At 30.0% G+C, this 22,478-nt stretch overlaps 1 protein-coding gene and 1 long non-coding RNA gene across 3 annotated transcripts; one reads left to right on the top strand and one right to left on the bottom strand.

Moving 5' to 3' along the window:
• Positions 1-3,266: 3,266 nt before the first annotated feature.
• LOC130668447 (uncharacterized) lies at positions 3,267-4,204 on the top strand. Its single transcript, XR_008990018.1, has 3 exons — positions 3,267-3,671; positions 3,818-3,941; positions 4,036-4,204. It is a non-coding gene; the product is annotated as an uncharacterized LOC130668447 (long non-coding RNA).
• Positions 4,205-6,783: 2,579 nt separating this feature from the next.
• On the bottom strand, positions 6,784-20,618 carry LOC130668384 (radial spoke head protein 3 homolog A). Of its 2 annotated transcripts, XM_057470652.1 has the most exons (9): positions 20,309-20,618; positions 18,777-20,137; positions 14,728-14,811; positions 14,080-14,161; positions 13,802-13,975; positions 13,576-13,704; positions 11,546-11,749; positions 11,216-11,465; positions 6,784-7,530 (listed from the first exon to the last, which is right to left on the bottom strand). In XM_057470652.1, the coding sequence occupies exons 2-9, from the start codon at positions 19,676-19,678 to the stop codon at positions 7,340-7,342; spliced, it is 2,016 nt and encodes a 671-aa protein (XP_057326635.1). In that variant the 5' UTR covers positions 19,679-20,137; positions 20,309-20,618; the 3' UTR covers positions 6,784-7,339. The 2 variants fall into 2 exon arrangements, with proteins under 2 accessions (XP_057326635.1, XP_057326636.1); XM_057470653.1 differs by lacking the exon at positions 14,728-14,811 and having other exon boundaries at positions 6,787-7,530; positions 18,777-20,613.
• Positions 20,619-22,478: the final 1,860 nt, after the last annotated feature.

Below are 22,478 nucleotides of genomic sequence, written 5' to 3' on the forward strand. Positions count from 1 at the left end.
ACGTGGCCTAACATATTGTCGACATTTAGTGTGAATAAGATAGCTTGTAATATGACACGTGACTACAAACATATGACCGCCAAAATATTTTTCTCTATTATATGTTCATTTTACCTAGTGTTTAATAGAGTGAGGGTGGGTTCGATAGTATTTAACCATTAAAAAGTATTTACACAATTTTAAGTGAGTACTTTCTATGACCACCACATATGTTACACATCTACTTTTTAAAATAATTTAAATAGTCATTTTATACGCTATTTATTATAATTATAAATAATAACATAAAGTTTTTAATAATAACAATATTTTAGATTTGGTAATGTTATTTTAAAAAGTAAAATAAATAAATTACCGCAAGTATTTGATATTGTAAGTAAAAACACACGTGAAGCAGGTGATGTGGGTCACATGACAAAATAATATCATAGGCTCCAGTACCAATTGTGGACCAACCCCACCAAGTAACTACTCTACTGGGATTTTATCTAAAGCGTGTCCCCATGCCCCTGTTAAAACACGTTTCACTTGGCACATAAGTATTGCACGCATGCATCATCGAGATGTTCAACCCCTGGCTAATTTAATCCAATACAATATGTCCCTCTTGGTTAGAGCCCTGTCTCTAGTTTGTTATATATATATACATATAAACCCCTCTCATGAAATTGTTCGGCTGTAAGGGGCGCATTAAAAAAGGGTAGGTGGCTTTTTTAAACTGTGCTAACTTAAATTCCCCGTGAAACCTCATCTTATTATGATTGATATAATCTTGATTACATTAGACAGGTTTGTCTTTGTGGTTATATGATTTTTTATTATTAACGTTATTTTATTAATGTATTATTGTTACTAATTACGACAGACAATCTATGTCCTGTATTTTCCATGTTCACGACTGATTTTCACCTATGACTCGTACGAACAAATATACGTACAGACTTGCTCAAGTAAATTGTGATCACGATTAACAAATTATAGCATGAAAGTATTCATTTATAAGGTACAAAATGTATATGTTGACCGCGATTGTCTAAATAAACAATCCAATAAAAAATAGTAATAGAAGTCCGCATGTGATCTATGTCGCAGATTGGTGCGTACCATTTCTTCAGTATATGAATGAGATTAGTTATTATTAATTCACTATACGTATCTGACACTTCTTGATCAACTCTGATGATGTTAGAGACGTACGTCTGTCAAAAGTGAGACTTGTGTATTAGACTGATTTTTTTTTGCGACTATTTTTAACTTCCCGCTAAGAAAATTGTAAATTTTCAAAAATTCGGGAAGTTATTGGTTTCGGTCCGATTTGCAAAAACCGAATTTCTATCAGATTTTGACGTTTTGAGGTTCTAGGAAGCTATCCTGACTAATTTCACGATGATGTCCGAGTGTATGTATGTGTGTACGTACGTACGTACGTATGTATGTGTGTAAATATTCATAACTCTTGAACGGATGAACCGATTTTGATCTTTGAGGTGTCATTCGACGCGGCTTGTTAATGTCTTGAAGCCGTAAAAATTTGAACTTAATCGGTAGGGTGCGTTCAGAGATGTTTCAAAAATAAAATTTTTTCGAAAATGTTTTATTTGGATAACTTTTAATTTGCTCGATGGATTGATTCCGAATCTATTCAGCTCTAAAACTCTATAAGCCGCGTCGAATGCCACCTCAACCATCAAAATCGATTTATTCGTTCAAGAGAAACCGTTGACGAAAGAATTAAAAAAAAGCACTTTTGGAGAGCATTTAATTCTAAGCAAATCCCGACTTTGGGCGAGATGATATCATAAAATGCCACGGAGTTATAGAAGTTTAAAAAATAAAAACCTAAGTTTACGTGTATTTTCAATGGGAAATCTTCACCTGCTCTGGGAAGGAACTTAATATTAATATTAAGGGCTCAAACTCTCAGGGAATTTTTTGGGGGGGTATTTCCAACAAAATTTCGGGAGTGGAGCGAAAAAAAAAATAGTCGCAAAAAAAAAAAGCAGTCTAGTGTGTATGTGTGTGTTGCCAATGCTACCATTATAATCTAGAATCGGTAAATCGTGAAAATTGATTTTAAAACTAATCAACTGAATTATTATTATACTTTCGTTATTTCGTTACGTTCCCGTAAAATTTATTAATTAAATAAATGTCACTTATATTTTAATTAATCGTTTCTGATCCATTTGAACACACTCGAGTATTTCCAAATTTTTTATATTAAAAATTAATGAAAATAAAAAAAAATCGATAAAATGTCAATACTACCAATCGACTGGATTTATCACGAAACGAATTTCTGAGGTATCGTTCATAATATAGAATCCAGCATTAAAAAAAATCTACCCTCATCTGTTAATTGAATCAAACATTGTTGTAAGAGCTTATTCCAATATAAAGAACTTAAGAATGTATCAGTTGCCAGCAAAATCCTGCGGCCATTAGCTTTAATTAATTAATTTGTAATTAAATTTTATACGACAGTTTCCTTTACGTGTTAATTAAATTTTTAAAGTGCCAGATCATAGTAATAGTGTTGTATTATTTCAAAATTTATAAATTAATATCTTAAAGTAATATATTATATATAATATATATTATATTAGTATATAATATATTATTTAATAATTAATATATTAAACAGCAGTAAAAGAAAAGGTAAGAGAGAGACAGCTTATTGAAATTCAGTCGTATGCTCTTATGCTGTCAAATTAAGACTGACTGACACTAGTCCCGTGTCTATAAAACAAGAGTAGAAGGCATTTTTTTTCTAGACATTCAAATATTTAAAAAGATCAGTTTCATTTTCATTACAGTATACTATAAAGCAATAAATACTGGCTGCTACCTTTATAACTGCTACAAGTTACCTGTAGCCAGGTGTAAACAGATAATGTAAAATTACGTTATTTCCCACATCTGTTAATTAAAAAATCTGTCTATCGGTTGACCCTGCGGGCCAGCCCCAAAACTTCCCGCTGTTTTCGAGCTCCTCGAGCTCGAAAACATTGTTGTGGATACATTTTCGAGCTCTTCGAACTCGAAAATACTTTTGTGTGCCATTGTTTTCGAAAAGAAACCGATTACAGCATTTCTTTCTCCCACGATATCTCAGGAACGAATTGACCGATTTTGATGGTTGAGGCGGCAATCGACGTGTTTTATTGAGTTCTAGAGCTGATCAAAGTTTGAAATTGTTTAGTTAAGTCGTTTCAAAGATATTCGCAAAAAACCGTTTTTTACCATTTCTTTCTCCCGCGCACTGATAGAAGGATTTGTTTGTATTTAATAAATCAATTTATTAAAATCTTTTTCAGATATTTTTTTGGGTGGAAAAAATATTTTTTTACTATTAACAATATTCGTTAGTATTAACAAAATCTATTTTTTATGAGAACAAAATTTTTGTAACTATTAAGAAGCTTTAATATATTGAAAAAAATATTTATTTCCACCAAATAAGATTTGTTAATAGTTAAAAAATATTTTGTTGGTGGTCGGTGTTGATAGATGGCTATACTTAACGCGTAGTTGTAAAAAAATATATATGCATATACATGATTTTCATACGATAAGTTGCTTATTATTTTATACTTTGTGGAAAACAATTAATAAAATGGAAGCTTTGCTACAATCGTGGGATTTAAGTGAGTTATACTCGATTTTTTGTGGTAAGTTGACAGTTATATATAAGGTATATTCAGTATAGCATCAGTACTTAACCTATTCATTGTCTTGTCATCCTATTTTATTTTTTATATTCCGTTTCTCAAATTAACACTAAATTTATGAATTTACTTTTGTATTCCCACTCTAGTAAACCATATAACTGACTTTGAAATCCTTAGTGAATTCCATACCAAAATTCGAGAAGAGACCCAAAAAGAAATAATCCCTAGTTTGGTTTACGACTTCGTTTAAATAAAAAATATAATGAATATGTAGGTTTCTTTTTTATTTTACAACTATTTATTTTTTTTAATTCAATTCATTATTCTCAAAAAATTATTTCAAATAATTTTATTTTATTTACAGATTTCCCATCACGAGAAGATTAATGTAAAACTTTTCTAAAAATAATAAGAGGAATTTTTTAAATATTAATAATCCAGTGTGTAAATACTGATAAATGATTTATTAAATATTAATAAATCATTTTTTATATGTTAATAAATCATTTGTTAAATAGTAATAAATATTTGGTTAGCACGAAAAAATCGCTGCTAATAATTGATTTATTAACTGTTAATAAATATTTGTTAAGGACCTATCCTCTAATAAATTATTTATTAAATATTAACAAATCTTTTTAAATACAAAAAAATCCTGTTATCAGTGCGATAACTCTCGAAGGAATACTCCGATTGAGATAACTAAGGCGGCAATCGACGCGTTTTATCAAGTTCTAGAGCTGAATAGATTTAAGAGTTGATCGTATAAGTCGTTTTTGAGAAATCAATAAAAAACTAAAAAAAAAAAATTTTTTTTTCGTAATTCGCCAATATTATCGAGTCTACTTGATCAAATGATCTGAAATTTTTAGAAAAGTTGATGGCCAACAAGTTCTTTTGATTACCGCCTCAACCATCCGAATCGGTTCATTAGTTAAAAAGTTATAGACCGGTCACACACATACATACACACACACACACACACACACACACACACACACACACACACACACACACACACACACACACACACACACACACACACACACACACACACACGCATACATACAGACACTCGGACATCATTCTGAAAATAGTCAGAATAGTTTCCTAGGACCTCAAAACGTCGACATCTGATAAAATTTCGATTTTCGCAAATCGGGGTGAAAACAGTAACTTCCCAATTTTTCGAAAATCGTCGATTTTCTTAGCAGGAAGTTAAAAATTCAATTGCAAGATTAAATCACACAAAATTCTAAACACATATAGGAAAATAAACTATCCTGGCGAAAATGCAGAGGAGGCCCTGTTTAAAAAATCCGATAGATTCTTGTAGCTGTATGTTTAAAGCCCTATACTTGACTATAGCACTTCTCATAGAACTCATTCATTCTTATCAAATTTCTATAGGAATTTATGACAATCTATTGGATTCTATGAGATTTTCTAAACAGGGGAAGAAAGGAAAATAGCAACTTCAAAGAATGCTCCAGTCTGTACCGAAATTGCAACTTTAGAAAGCTTCGACTTTAGCACATTGGAGGTTCCTTAATGTTGTCGAACTTGATCACGAGTCACGGAGTGAGTTTACAGTCGAGCTCAATACCTTTATAATATTGATCAACTCTGCAGCAAATCTCGAGCAAGTCAAGGAGAATACAGCGAAATATTATATCTATATATCCTGTGATAGCTCCCTGTTTAGAAAATCTCATAGAATTCAATTGATTTTCATAAATTCCCTTAGAGATTTTATAAGAATGAATGAGTTCTATGAAAAGTGCTATAGTTAAGTATAGGACCTTATACATACAGCTATAAGAATCTATCGAATTTTTTAAGCAGGGCTACTAGGTATGAAAATGAAGAAAAAAAAGTTGATAGTTTACGCATATACTTTAGTTTTGTAGGATGATTCATCAAGTAAAGTCCCTAATAATATTCTACTTGTCAAGCCGAGTATTTAAAATTTTATTATAGGTAGACTTAAATTTACAAGCTATTTTCTAACACGAGAAACTTAATGACAGAAAAGATTATAACTGATAAAAGGTGTGCAAAGCATGAATAAACTAACGAATAACGTTGTTACAATCCTAATGGCTTAAAGTGTGAGCATGGCGCTTGTAATGTGCCTGTCAGCACTTGCTTACGTACTCTCTATTGAAACTCTAGTAAACATTAGTATACCCTTAAGACCTGTCGCCAGACGAGCAGCTGCTTCGTCTGCGTCATTCATTGCTAGTAGTATCTTAGCAGTTATCTTAATGAACAAGAAAAATTTCAAAAACTATTGACCCTACGGGACGACTCCAAAACTTCCCGCTGTTCCCGAGCTCAGAGAGTTAGAAAATACTACTTGTAAATTTTTGAGCTCTTCGAGCAATCGAAAGAGCTCATTAATGCTTAGAATTAATTACATTTTGAGGCAAATCGGGCAAATGGTTTATGAATTAAACGAAATAAGAATAGTCGGTTAATTCGTTCTCTATGAAAACTCAAATTTCGAAAATCGGATTGAAACCAAACCTCCTTTTTTTTTGAAAATTTTAAATTTTCATAGCGGGAAGTTAAAAAAATATAATGTCCATGACTTAAATGTAAAAACATTAAATTTTTATTGTAATTTATTAATAGAAATAATTTATTTAAATATTTATGGATTTTTTAATGACCCTTTCGTAAAAGTAATTGAGTCAACAACTTGCCGGAAAAAAGAAATAACATTAAAAAAATATACCATAAAAATAGGGTAAAATTTTCAGCTGCGTCGTAATATTTTAAATCTCATAATTTTCTCATTAACACGTTTGTGCTTTTTTTTTTTATCAGATTTTTTTTTCAGACTTGTCATTAAGTGAAAATTTTTTATCAGTATTTTAACAAAGTAATGCACGTCATACTGAATCATCCAATCTTCTAGTACTTATACCATAAATATACATAACAAAAAACTTAAGACGTCTACAATTATTTTTATTTTTTTATTATTTCATCATTTTTTATATTATATGTTTCATATTAACATTAATTTATCATTAAATATGTATACATATTTTTCATAAATAAAATTTAAAAAATAATATTTAAAATGTAAACGTATTTTTTTTTCTTCATATATTGAGATTTATAAAAACACATTCTGATCACTATTTTAATTTTGTTTATCCAGAAATAAGGCACACAATTGAAGATTATTTTTTTTAAGTGTTAAGTATATGGTCTTGACGAAGAGAAATCAATAATTAATTTTTAATAGCTGTGGGCTTGTGACCGGGGATGTTTGTTCATCGGATAGCACATTGGAGGTTCCTCGGTGGTGTCGAGCTTGATCACGAGAATCACGGGTGGGGACAGCCGAGCTGATGGATTTGTTTCGCAGCTGTGTACACCGGCTCTAATGCAGTATAAAAGGTGGACACATATGATGGTACATCTACAGTATAGCAACCATGCAGGGGATGAAATACTGGGTATGGGTATAACACACGCTGCGTAGCTGCTGGTTCAAGTGGTCTCTCTCTCATTTATTGAAAAAAAGATAAATAAATAAATAAAATGAATTAAAAAGAAAAGACTAACATTTGATGTAGAAAGTGGCTTTGCATTAAACGATCAGCTAGATGAGGATTAAGTACGACAACTCAATTAATCATTGTATTTATATTTTAATCGCTTAACATTGATTCATGGATAGCTAAATTATTAGCTTCATCTTTAGCTTTGTCACCATCTTCACTTTCTCCATTTTCACTCTGTTTTCTTGGAGTTATTAATGATCTAGTGCTTTCTGTATCATACCCTTCTGCTTTTTTTCTATAAATTTCAGCTCGATTTTCCAAAATTTCTTTTATGATATCTGTAAAAATAAAAAATTTAAAAAATTATTATTTCGCGTGCCAAATGCCAAAAGGGCGTATGAAAAAATTTTTTTTTTTGCCATTCTTCTTAGAATCGCTCGAATAAACGTAAAGATCTACAGAGAAAAAATTTTTGACGTAATATTAACGCCCAAAGGGCGTATCTTAAGATATACGCCCTTTTGACCCTAAGAAATTGTCGGTCTAAAGCCAAAAAGGCGTATAAAAAAAAAATCAGGATTTTTCAAAATTTCGAAAAACAGACTTCAAATTAGTCCGGAGAAGGTTTGTATGAAAAAAAATTTAAAAAAAGTCAACATTTTCGATGGTAGTAACTTTAATTTTTCATCATCTTGGACAGTCTAGTGTAATTAAAATAATCGTTAAATTTAATTTTTAATCAACTAGGAAATTCCCAAATAATTACACTGTAAAAAATTCGCGGAGTGAATGCGGAGTGAATGAATTTTTAATTATTCACTCCCCTCGGAGTGAAATTCACTCCGCAGGGGAGTTTTCGCGGAGTAGATAATTTTTTATTAATTTAATCCCTCTGGAGTGAAATTCACTCCGGAGCGGAGTTTTGAAAATATTATTAATAAAATATAACTCCACATAATAAAATCGAAATAAAAATTCGCGTATTACATTATTGATCAGCTGATATGCACACAGATACACACATACATATTTAGTCACACACGCGCACTCGACACACACGCACGCACACATTTGCACACACGCACAAATTTTCACACATGCACACATTTGCACACGCGCACAAATTTTCACACATGCACACATTTGCACACACGCATACAAACACCTGCACACACCCAAACACACACACACTCTCTCTCTCACACACACACACACACACACACACACATATATTATTTAGCGATTTCATATAAATTAATTTCATATAAATTTATTTAAGTATTAAAACTCCGGACCGGAATGAATTGGGAGTGAAATAAAATTCGCGTCACTCCGAGATCACTCCGCTAAAAAAAAACTCCCAATTCACTCCGCATGCGGAGTGATTTTTTTTTAAACTCCGGAACTCCGAGTGGCGGAGTGAATCCGGAGTGAATTCGGATTTTATTTCACTCCTAATTCACTCCGGATTTTTTACAGTGTAATAATTATAAGCTAGAGATAATAGTTTAATATTCGATATTCAACGCCACGCGGAGCGTATGTTGGAGAGCTATAGTATTAGAGACCTACGCCTTTGGCTTTGGAAATTTTTTTTTCCATTTTCAGGCTTAGAACATGTTTACATAACGATTGGCACAAAAAAAAAATTATCCGCTCTTTTGGTTTTGCAAAGCCAAAAGGGCGTATAATTTTTATATGCCCTTTTGGCTTTTGGCACGCAATTTATTTTAAATGGAAGAAAATAAATTTTGTAATAAAAAAACTTCCCGTTTTGAAAATCGAAAATTTTTGAAAAATGCGAAATCATTGGTTTCGGTCCGATTTTCGAAAATTAAGATTTCATCACATGTCGATGGTTTGAAGTCTTACACTCAGAAAATTAAATAATAGGAATTATCATCTAGTGAAGGTAAAATTTTTACTATCAATCGGATAGTAGTGAATATTATCTAGATGATTGAATAAATCATCTAGATCGGAATAATATTAATTACAAACCCTGATAGTAACTGTTATCATCCTGATGGTAATTTTTACTATCCTGATAATAACCGTTATCATCCTGATATTATGAATTCTATTTTAAAAAATTATAACACTAACTATCTTGGCATTTGAAAACTTTTGAATCATTCTAGATGATTGGAATTCAAAATTTAGGATAATAAACACAATTACTTAATTTCTGAGTGTATAGGAAGCTATTCTGACCATTTTCAGATGAACGTCCGGCCGCGTGTGTGTGTATGGGTGTAGCTTTTTTTATTCCACAATATCTTTGAAGCGATATACGAAAAATTAAAATCATGAAAAAGTTTTTATTGCATAACTCGTAAATCGTTAGATTTGTTTCTAAGTTAGTGATGCGCAATCGAAATCGATTTATCGAACAATCGATGTTTTCGTTTCGATTGTCGATTTTTTTAAATCGATTGTAGGCCGTTCGATTGTCGATTTTTTTAAATCGATTGTAGGCCGTTCGATTAATTGAAAAAAATCGATTCTTTTTTTTGAAAACTATTTTTAAACATCGATTTTTTGTAAAATTAATTAAGAAAAAAAATTTGTTTTTTAAAGTCATTTACTCAAACATTATAAGAATTGTTTGACTAATACAGGCAAACAAATGATAAACAACTTAAGCGAAATGATTAAAGGTAGATATCTATTTATAATTTTATAGATCAAAATTTTACGCTATTTGAAAAATTAAAAAATAATCGATTTTAACAATCGATTTTTATTCAAACAATTCTACGACTCTAAAGTTGCGATGAAATAATCGATTTTTCACAATAAAAAATTATTAATTAAATACTATATTCACTTATTGAGAAAATATTTTTTTTTCTGAACTGTTTTTAACTGAAAAGTTCAAATAAAAAATTATCAAACATAAACAAAGTATTTTATTTGATATTATTTTGAATATAAATGACCATATGAAAATTTCATATTTCGAAATACAAACTTATATTTATACGCGGTGATATTTAACTTTAAAATAAAATTTCGAAATCGATTTTCCAAAATAAAGTGTTAGATGGTCGATTGTGCAACTTTAAAGTTGGGAGCAAATAATCGACCGTCACAAAAAGTAAATATTAATAATTTTGAATTTGTGATTTTGGACCCATATTCATTTTTTGATTTTGAACAAAAAATTATAAAATCGATTTTACACAATCGATTATTAAGCTATCGATTCTGCAACTATAAAGTTGGGAGAAAAAAACATCGTTTGTTTTTAATCGATTATGTCAATAATCAATAAAGTACCATAATCGATTGTCTTCAGTCGATTCTATTCGATTGTGAACAATCGAATAGTTGCTTCGATTTCGGCAACAATATTCTAAGTTTGATCAAATCTGAGTGCCAACAAGCTCTTTCGATTACCGCAAAACACGTGCAAGTCAGTTGATTTATTCCGGAGATATCGTCGGACAAAAATTACTTTTTTTCAGTGAAATGTGTATAGATTTAGTCCAGCCATCTTTTGAGCTCGAAAAGTTTACCAGCTTTCCGAGCTCGAAAACAGAGGAAAGTTTTGGAGCTGACTCACAGGGTCAACCATTTTTCAGATTTTTTTTCTTCTTTTATGGCCACTGGAGTACACAACACAGAAATAATAATAATTATTATCAGTTTAGAGATCAAATACGTGGCGACATGTCTACACCAGGTATAAGTATCGTTTTAAAGCTTAACAATTGAACACAATTGCATTTACTATCTCTTGAAAGCCGTAGGCGTCAGTACAAGTTCAAGTAGTATATAAGTACATTTTAAATTTTAGGTCCCCAAAATAATTCAAGTTTTAAGATTTAAGGTTTAGGTCTGGAGACTTATTGTTTTGCTCGTCTAGACTATTGAAACAGTATTTACTTAAAGATTTATGATATATGTAGAAACTTTGACACCTTTTCATTTAAACCTTAAGGTAAGTATATTATACGGTCCCTACTGATTATTGTAAAACTTAAATTTTTTTAAATAAATAATGAAATTTTAATTTACCTTCAAGTAATTTTCTACTATCCACCATTGTATTCATTTCTTTCTTCACTTCATTTACAATCCAAGGCATGAAACCTTCTTCTGTGTCTTCTTTTATTTCGTCCAATAAATACCCAGACATTTTTAATCTATCCAATACCGTTGGTAAAAGTTCGGCGACATAACCAGTCAACAAAACTGCTGCTGCAACACGTTCTTCTGTTTCTTCTTGTATTTTTAACGCTTCTTCATGTTGTTTAAGTCGTCGTTCCTTACACGAAAAGAAATAAAAAATAGATAAATATTTAATAATATAAATTAACAATAATAATAATATTAATAGTATGATACTTTTTCTTCTTTAAGTCTTCGTTCCTGTTCTTCTAATCGTAACTTTTCAACTTTTTCAGTAACTCGTAATTCGCGGAATCTTCTTTGTTGCTCTTTAAGAGCAGCAAGTTCCTCTTCTTCTAGTACTTCAATTAAGGCCTGTTCTATCGTCTTTCCTACAAGTACTTCGAGGATAGGTTGAACTTCCGTATCGAAGTCAAAGAGCTGAAATATATTAATTTATAATTATATCATTTGTTTTTTAAGCTGTATATAACGTATCTATTAGGGTGGTCGTTAAAAATTAAATTTTCTAAGACGCCATATAAAAAGCTATTTTTTAGTGAAAAAATACATGGGGAATTTGGTTCTTTCTTTTTAAGTAAAAAGAGCACGTGCCTCAGGACAATCAAAGTTCATTTTTTGATACAATCCCGGTTTTTTTAAATATCTCATGAAATATGCAGATTAAAGGAAAAAATCTTAGGAACAATTTTGTAGGAAATTAAATTCTTGAAAAAAAAAGGTTATGTTCAATTTTTTTATAGAATGAGTATTTCCCGGGAAAGAATGCTTAGATATGATCATGTCTGTTCATGTATGATCCTATATGATCATGCATGACGTCATGTATGATCATACCTGTTCATGAATGATTATATATGAGGTCATGTATGATCATGTATGGTCATATCTGCACTCGGATAGGGAAAAATGATCAGACATGATCATATTTGTCTATATGAGCTCATATATGACTTCATGTATGATCATACATGAGCATGCATGATCATATCTGCAGCCGATTACGAGGAAAAATAACCAGGTATGATCATATCTATTCATGTATAATTATATATGAAGCCGTATATTACTTCATGTATGATCATATATGTTAACGTATGATTATATATATAAGCACATAACCTATAACTTATACTTTTTTAGGCACGTTATGGAAAAATCATGAGAGTGAATTTTTACGAAGCGCGCGCACAGGGGTGATACGAAAACTAAATGTTGAAATTGCTACATACACGACACGTGTTTTACTTTATATAATGCAAGTGCAAATTGTATATCTGCTTAATAATTATATTTAATAGTATACTGCATCACTATAGTGATTTAAATTTAACATTTTGATGAATATTATTTCCTATTCGTAAATATTAGTGAAAAAAATTGTGCTAATATACTTTTTCAAGTGCTCCAATATAATTGAGGTTATGTATTGATATAAATTATCATATTATTATTGCACACCTCAAGCGCGAAAGAAAAAAAATGAACATGACCTTTTTTGTCAAAAATTTAATTTCCTAAAAAATTGTTCTTATGATTTTCTCCTTCAATCTGCATATTTCATGAGAGATTAAAAAAAACCGCGATTGTATCGAAAAATGAACTTTGATCGTCCTGAGGCTCGTGTTCTTTTTACTTAAAAAGAAAAAACCTAATTCCCCACATATTTTTATACTGAAAGGAAGCTTTTTATGGGGCACCTGAGAAAATTTAATTTTTAACGACCACCCTAATACATGAATATTAGAGGGGTAAAAAAAAAAACAAGTTTTTTGGCTATCATTCCAAAAGTTTCTCTATGGTATAAAAAAAATTCCCTCCAAAGCGCAGCTTGATATCTCAATTCTTCAAGAAGCTCAATACATTTATATTTTCCCATTTAAATAACACGTAAAAAATTTTTTATACGATTTCATCCGGTAAAACTACGAAAAAAATTTTTCTCTGAATTTTCCATCAATTACTCTTGTAGGAAATTTAATTCTCTACAAAAAAGTATTGAATTAGTTTTTTCGTAATCCTAACGGGTAAAAAGTTATTGAGCTTTAAATACTCGCAATAAAAGAAAATTTAATTAGATATGAAGAAAATTAAATTCAGTATCCATCCGCAAGTACTAGCTTTAATTGAAAAATATAATGAATTTGGGACAAAAGATGAAGAACAGAAACAATATTTGTTACAAATAGTTGCTGATCATAGGAAAAAATATCCAAATTGTAATATATATATATATATATATTTACATCACCAGGTCCTATTTGAGTTTCAGCATCCACACCTACTTTGCCAGGACAAAAAGAAGGTGTCGATGGTCTGTCCAAAAAATAATCTGTTTGTGTTGCAGCTTCAGATTCCTGTGGCTTTTCAAGCAACTGAAATAATAAATAATATATCATTATTAGTTAATCTAATTAAAATTAAATAATTTTACAATTTATGTTTATAATAAAAAATTTGAAAAATCATTACTTCTTCAAGATATAATTCTGTTTGCACAGGTTCATGTTTTCTTCCTGGAACTGGAGGAGGTGTAGACATTTTCATCATCATTGATCTTGTTGCTTGAATTTGTGCTCTTTTTTTTGACAATTGTTTTCTGCGCGCTTCTGCTTGTCTCGCTGCTTGTGATTGTTCATAGTCAGCCTAAAAATAATACATAGATGTGGAATTTCAGACCACTGAAAAGGTCATGCATTGTAAATATGTATATATATGGGATATATAAATCAAAGTTATTATTAACTCACGAGATTTGAGGCTGAAGCAAGTGTGCTACCACGAACAACACGTCTATCAAACATAATATTTGCAAAGGGAAGTGATTGATCACTGCAATGCAGAAAATTATATTTATATAGATAAGGATTTATGAGATATTAATCTTCATAGGAATAGTATATAAAAAATAATAATAGTAGTAGTAATAAAATTATATTTATAAACTGGATAATTTTCATTGTGATTTATTCACTTGAGCACATATGTGTGTCTAGTTTTATTCTTATATATATATATAATTAATACAAAACGCAACGAATATGTATAATTCTTCGGTACAGGCATCGACAAACTTTCTGGTCTCACGCGACTACTGCGGGAATTTCAAACGTGAATTGATTTAAACTTAATTACTAAAATTATATGATGTGTTAAGTAATGTTCGATTTCTCTGCATCATTATTTGAAAATTTGTTTTTATTAAAATTTTGAGTCATTCAATTTTTATTGCAGGTTTTTGAAAAGACTGGCGACACCTCTCGAAAAAAGAATAAAAAAAAAGCTGTTTACTTTGAATTACTGAAAAAATAATAAATAATTTAACCGAAAAGGGATTAATAATACTACAGGATAAAATAAAAAAATAACACACTCGATTTTTATTATTATAATGTTACCCATTATTATTTAATATCACGTGCATTGTGTTTTTTAATGGCTCCAGCTTTTTGGGTAACGTTTGTGGCGTCCATGGAAGATCACTGTAAGAATAATTTTTCCAACCTTTCACTTTTTTATTTTATATTTTTTAAAAAACCTAATTTTTTAGAAGTAATAATTAAGTTTCTTTTGTTATGTAAACTCTTAAACAAATCCTTCTCTCAAATTTGGTTAAATAAAATTTTTTCACTGTTGTTTTCAAAAATTTTCCAAGATGGCGCACGGATAAAGATTTTTAGAAATTATTGTTTAAAATAATAATAAAGCGCTAAATAGTTCAAATTTCTAGTTCTATAATTTAAGGGGGGAAAAGGGTCTGAGATACAAAAACAAATAAGGGAAGAGGGAGGGGTGAAATGGGCCCCCCAAAAAAAAGTTTTAATATATATGAATTTTTTTCTACCGCTTTTGAATTTTCGAGTCTTTTGTCATGTATTCGTAATCATTATGCTCCAAAAATAAAAATTTAAAATTTGGGGCACAATGGGCCTTCTAAAAAATCTACTAAAATTCGACTATTATTTTATTTCATCTTAACAGTATGTTTCACATCAAGGGAAGAAAGTAGGACATTCTAAACCGAGTGTATAAATACCTACCCGAGTCGAAGGCAAGGATCGCGAACACCCGGATTGGGATTTCCTACTTTCCTCCGTGGTGTGTATACGATTTTTCACCAGATCTGCACCTGGAAGTTTAAAATTTTGCCTCTCAAACACTTTGCAAGGGTTCCTTGTTCATAAATCATCTAAACTGGACAAAAATTTTGGAGGGGCCATTTTGCCCCTAAATATTTCGAGGCATCCAAAATTTTAAGGAGCCCGTTTTGTCCCCCCTCCCTTCCCCTATATTTTTATGATTTATTTTTTCAGAATACTTTCATTATTAAAATTCTTAAAATTTATGACATTATTAAGCGTCATTCCAAAAATATTCTGCTAAATTTTCATTAAAAAATATTGAAAAATAAGCCAGTGATAGTGGGGAGAGCCAAGTCACCTCAAAAAAATAAATCTCCATGCCGTAGGCAGGATAACTTATGACTGCCTCATCTGAAATCAAAAAATCAAAAAGATTTTTTTTGTACATAAGTTCATCTTGGATTTGAACGAAGGAATAAACAGAATATTCATTTTTGAATTTTTGGTAAAGGTGCAATTAAAAAACTCTGAGTTTTGCCAAAAATTATTCTTTTTGTTTAATTAAAAAATAATTAGTTATTGAAAAAAAAAAAAATCCTTCGTTCAAATCTAAGATAAACTTATGTACTAAAGAAATCTTTTTGGTTTCTTGATTTCAGATGAGAAAGTCATGAGTTATCCTGCCTACGGCATGGAGACTTATTTTTTTTTTTTGAGGTGACTCGACTCTCTCCACTACCACTGGCTTATTTTTCAATATTTTTTAGGACAATTTAGCAGAATATTCTTGGAATGATGCTTAATAATGCTACAAATTTTAAGAATTCTAATAAAGAAGGTACTCTGAAAAAAAAATCACAAAAATATCCTCTTTTTTTTTGTATCTCAGACCCCTTCCCCCATTTAAAGACTATAAAAATTTCACTGTTAATTATAAAGGATTATAAATAATAATGACAGAATCACCGTTTGAAATCGTATTCTTTATTGATTATTTCGTCATGACTTGGTTGTCCTGCTTTAATTATTATAGTTCATTTTTTTCGGTGATACAAATAAATTATTAAAAGAGCCGAGGAAAATGAGGACACCAAGAAAAAATGAACTTTTTTGATAGGAAATCTTTTACTTCTAACTTATATTTGAAGAAATTAAGTGAAATTTGTGAGTATCCCATTTTTGCAACAGAAAATTTAAAATTTAAAAATAAATAAAACACAAAACAAAATTATCTCTCTTTGGACCTTTCAAATTTGTAAACATCCTTTTTTATCCTATTGCTATAACATGCTTAAAATTCGAATCTAATTACATTGATAACATATTTTAGAACAAATACAAGAGTAAATTTAATGCAGTGGTTTTACAGTACCTAAATTATTATCTTCTTAAGTTTAAATTCCCTAAAATAAACTCAAACAGTAGATATATCACCTTAAAATTTTCTTTATTTATTTTTTAAAAATAAAGACTGTGACTTCCCGGGTCAAAAATAAAACTTGATTCAGGTTCGTTTCACCTTATTTTCTTCTGGAGTTATCGATTTGCCGACGATTTTTCGATAAGATCTCGACTTTTTCGACGGAAATTAAATTTCTTTTAACTTTTTGAACTTTTTTCATTTTACACGGAAAGAAAATTATGGGAAGTTTTACTATGCATTATGGGAATGGTTTCCATAATGGTATGGGAATAGTACCTATACTACTATAGGGATGGTTCCCATATATTATGGGAATGATTCCCATACCATTATGGGAATCATTCCCATACTATTATGGGAATGGTTCCCATATTGGTATAGGAACTATTCCTATAATATTATGGGAACTATTCCCATAATGTTATGGGAACCATCCTTATAATATCATAACATTTTTTTTTTTGCACAATAGTGTAGAAATTTCCCAAAATTTGAATTTTCTTGAATGTTTTGTGCTGACAAAAAATTCTTGTTAAAAATTTTAATGTTTTTTTGCCAAATACGATTTTTTTTTTCAATGTTTGAATTTTTGTTTTTATGTTCAATAATATTTCTGTGTATTGTAGAAGTGATTACCACACTTCTTTAAATTAATTTTTTCATGATAATATGGGAACCATTCCCATAATATTATAGGAATTGTTCCTATAATAGTATGGGAATGATTCCCATAATGGTATACGAACCATTCCAATTGCACTATGGGAATTATTCCCATAATATTATGGGAATAGTTCCCATACTATTATAGGAACCATTCCCATAATGATTCCCATAATATTATAGAAAGTATTCCTATAAATTATAGGAACCATTCCTATAATGATTCCCATAATATTATAGAAAGTATTCCTATAAATTCCCTCGCAGATTTGAATCACGGTGGAAACACCGTGGAAGTGTAAACACCGTGGATCCACCGTGGTTACACGGTGGGTTTGTTCCATTTTACCACCGGGTATACACAGTGTATCCACTGTGATTACGCGGTGTATCCACCGTGATTCCACGGTGGCTTGACCACTGTGTATACACGGTGTTTCCACTGTGATTACGCGGTGTATCCACCGTGATTCCACGGTGGCTTTGCGCTATTTCACCACTGTGGTTCCACGGTGTATCCACCGCGTAATCACAGTGGGAACACCGTGTATACACAGTGGTCAAGTCACCGTGGAATCGCGGTGGATACACCGCGTAATCACAGTGGGAAAATGGAACAAACCCACCGTGTTTCCACCGTGATTCAAATCTGCGAGGGTTATAGGAACCATTCCCATAATGATTCCCATAATATTATAGAAAGTATTCCTATAATTATAGGAACCATTCCTATAGCGTTATGGGTATCATTCCCATAATTATAGGAACTATTCCTATAATTATGTTTGAACTTTTTCGTCTTTACTTCGAGCACGATAGTCATTTACCTTACTTTTGACATGCTGAACCAAGTCGAAAAAAATTTATTTATTCGCCTTACTTCCGCCTTAATATATCAAAATTATTTCACCTTAGTTTTGACTTTTTCGCTTTATAATTTAAGTCGAATAAGTTTCAACCAAGTCAATTTCGACTTGATTTCAACTTTTTTGTCTTAAATCGTGACTAAGTAAGCCAGTTGAGTCTAAACCAAGGCGAAAACTCAATGAATTTCATCTCTCCGTAAAAAAAGTCGAGTTTGTTTTATAAAAAACAGCTCCAAATTTCGACTTGGTAAACCAATTCTAAATCAAGTTTTATTTTTGACCCGGGTCACCATAAAATTTTCTTTATTTATTTTTTAAAAATAAAGACTGTGACTAAAATAAAAAAAGTTTTACAACTTATCACCATTTTGTAATAACCGAATAAATTAATCTAAAAATATATCTGAACTTACGTTTCATTAAACTTGCTATTCGTGGCTTTTCGAGCGTGTACTTCATTAGCCAAGGTCGAAGCAGTGACACCCGAAGAATTTATAACGTTAACGGGAAAGTCAACAGTAGCCTTAAGGGCCGCAGGACACCTAGCATTGTGACTACTGTGACGTACTTCCGGTCGTTTACCGCGGAAAATAAATGGCCGGAACCTGGAGCGTGGAAGACCCTCGTGTGTGTCATCCAGGTCGTGGCCTATCCAAGAGCCATTTGGTGACATCCCAAGTAGTGACGCTACTTCTGGTGGTGGCATTAAAAATTCTCCTGTTTTTACCGTTGTTATAAATGGCTTTTTTTGTGGTGACTGTTGTTTATTATTACTATTATTATTATTATTATTATTTTTATTACTACTTTTACTTGATGATAATTGTCTATCATTATCTTGCATTTTTTTTAATTTAGCCGTCAGTACTTCATTAAAATCTTCAGTTGATAAATTCATAGCCAATTTATTACCACCAATTAATAATGATGATGAATCATCATTTAATATTTTAATTTTGTCATCACCATTAGTAAGATGATCATGACTCCTCGTATGTTGTTTTTTTTTCAACGGGTTGACTTGATTATTTTGAAGATTTGCGAGTACTAAATGATCATTTGATTTACTAATACGTTTACGTGATAAAAAATCATTATTTTCATTCTTAATTTTTGATAAATTATTTTTTTTATTATTATAATTATAATCTTCATTATTATAATTATCATTATCATCACTACTGTTAAAATTATTGATATGAAGAATAGGTAGTGTACTATCCAAATGATCACGTTGTATTATCGTAAATGCTGGTGATTTATAATTATTGTAATCAAAAGAAGACGGTGGAAGACTTGATAATCCAGCCGGCATGATTTTATTTATTTATTTAAATTTTTGTGTTTGATTATTAAATATTATTTATATAAAATATAGGTCGCTTAATATGCTGACATTATAATTTCTGATGATATCATTCGCTAATTATTTTATATTCGAAGAAATTTATAAGTGCGTTTAAAAAAGTCACGCGGCACTTGATAACAAATCACTCAAGCACGAAATAAGAGTCTTATATTTTTTTAGGGTCTATATATATACTGAAACTATATTTCAGACCCACTCACAAAGAATTATAAATTATATTGGACAATATAGATTGGCAGCTTTCGTGTTAGCTAAGATACTTTGTGTATGCGTGGACGTAAGAAAAAAAAATAAGTTTACTATCGATTAGAATAAGTAAAAAAAAAAGAATAATTTAAATGAAGAAGCCGGCTTTTAATCAATTCTTTTATACAATATATACTTTCATCAACGTTTATTATTTTACTAGAAATAGATTTTAATTGATCATTATAGTAAATATCAAATCTTTGATCTTATAAGCAAAATATATAACCGATCAAAATAATTAAAATCAAGGTTGACTTGACCGTCATGTGTCTATTAATATTTAAAGACAATTGTTTCTTAATAAATTGATCAGTTTTTATAAATTACCTACAGTCTTAAGTCTTTTCTCAACTATTTGAATTGTTAATGAAATCGAATCACGGAAGAAATAGATTTTTAAGATATATATTGATAGTTACAGTTACACGAGTACGAAAATATAATTTAACTTTAAATAGTATATAGTAATGAGGTAAAAAATAATATGAAGACTAGTGTTTATACTTTAGCCGCGTGACCGAAAAAAGCTCGGACTCGTCAAAGCTCGCGGCAACACTGATACTGAGGATTAATATAAACTAGCATGCGGGGTAGAAATTTTATGTTCCTTCGACGACTACCTGGACAACGGTCACTATATAATATATATGTATACATCAGTTCAATACAGACTACAGGTACCATATACCCCAACATTGTGAATATATTCTATGGACGAACTGACCACTCAATACCATTATATTTACTTGGTACTTGCGCATGTCTCTCTGCTTGACCACTATACCACTTTTACTATACCTCATGTTCTAACTGTTTTAAACATATATACAATACATATATATAATTTATATATGCATTTATGTGTATTACATATCATACATATGGATATATTCATCGTCTAGCTCTAGACGGTGATCGCAAACCTGGTAAACGAATCCATCAAATAACCTAGGCTAAGTCCAAAGCCCTTGGCAACTATTCAAGGTGAAGGATTTTTCATAGTAATGTCCTTAGTTGTCATTTTCTTTTTAAGTTTTCTTATACTAATATTTTCTTTTTAGTATTTACTTAAAAGTGAATTAGCGAAATTCATTAGCAATACTGAATATTTACTAATTTTTTACACGGAAAAAAATGATGCTCAAAATTTTAATAGTTTGTAGTTTATTTTTGACTTAAAATTAGTATATTTGTATACTAATATCAAACCAGGATCATTATATATTACAAAATGACTATTATTTATATTAAAATTTGATACACATAGAAGAGCAAAATTTGTAATTTCGTATATTAAAATTAATATGAAAAGAATCGATAAATTGGTATCTACAGTTATTACTATTCAAATAAACACAGAAAAAATTAAAAAATTCACCACTTATTCGACTCATGTGTATAATAAATTAATTTATAGGGGAAGGGGGGGGGGGCAAAACGGGATACTTAACAAAAAATTTATAGTTTTTAGGGACATAAATATCGTAAATTGGCTTCATTTTGATTCTATTTAAAATAAATATAACGGATTTTAGACTGCCATCAGAAAAAAAATTTTTATTTTCTACAGGCAAAATGGGATACCCCAAAAAAAAGTAAATTTTTTTTTTTTTTCCAAGTGAATAAAATTGATGTAATAATAAATGTCTTTCTAAATTGATGTAAGTAATAAAATTTACGTGTTTCGGACGACGATACTCAATTTATCTGTGATTATTGTGAATAATTTTAGAGATTTATTTTTCATTAACGATGAATCAGTTGTATATCGTTATCGTTATTTATTATAAATTTTAATACCTATGTTAAAAATAATGTTAGTTAGTTTTCATTCCAAAGAAATTATTTTTATAAGAGAAATAATTAAATATTAGAAAATTAACATAACTGTTAATAATGTGATATTATAGCACTAAAGTTATAAAATATTACAAAATTATGAAAGTTACAATGTAACAGTTAAAATTATGATGATTACCAATGTTACAGTTTTAGAGTTTTTATTAGTATTATTGTTGTTATTGTTCTTGAGTTAATTAAAAAAATAAATTTCTTAATTTGTGATACTTCATGAAAATAAATTTGTAGTACGATAAAATTTGTACATTTTTTTCATTTATACTTTTCGCAAAAAATATAAAAATGTTTTTTTTTTAGCTTTTAATAGTGTAAAATGATACTAGATGTAATTTTTGACCATTTTCGAAAGTTTTTCGAGAAAAAAAAATTTTGACGAAATTTTGAGGGTATCCCATTTTGCCGGCCTATCCCGTTTTGCCCCCCCCCCCTTCCCCTATTTGTATACTAATATCAAACCAGGATCATTATATATTACAAAATGGCTATTATTTATATTAAAATTTGATACACATAGAAGAGCAAAATTTGTAATTTCGTATATTAAAATTAATATACAAAGAATCGATAAATTGGTATCTACAGTTTTTTATTACTATTCAAATAAACACAGAAAAAATTAAAAAAATTCACCACTTAT

This window comes from Microplitis mediator, chromosome 5 (genome assembly GCF_029852145.1).
Source record: "Microplitis mediator isolate UGA2020A chromosome 5, iyMicMedi2.1, whole genome shotgun sequence".
NCBI classification, from domain to species: Eukaryota; Metazoa; Arthropoda; class Insecta; order Hymenoptera; family Braconidae; genus Microplitis; species Microplitis mediator.

Excerpts from the sequence above, each read along its gene's own strand:
- LOC130668384 (XM_057470652.1), bottom strand. The coding sequence starts at position 19,678 with ATGCCGGCTGGATTATCAAGTCTTCCACCGTCTTCTTTTGATTACAAT. Across the intron at positions 14,162-14,727 it reads GTGATATTAAATAATAATGG|TGATCAATCACTTCCCTTTG; the intron begins GTAACATTATAA and ends TCTGCATTGCAG. Across the intron at positions 13,976-14,079 it reads TTGCTTCAGCCTCAAATCTC|GCTGACTATGAACAATCACA; the intron begins GTGAGTTAATAA and ends TATTATTTTTAG.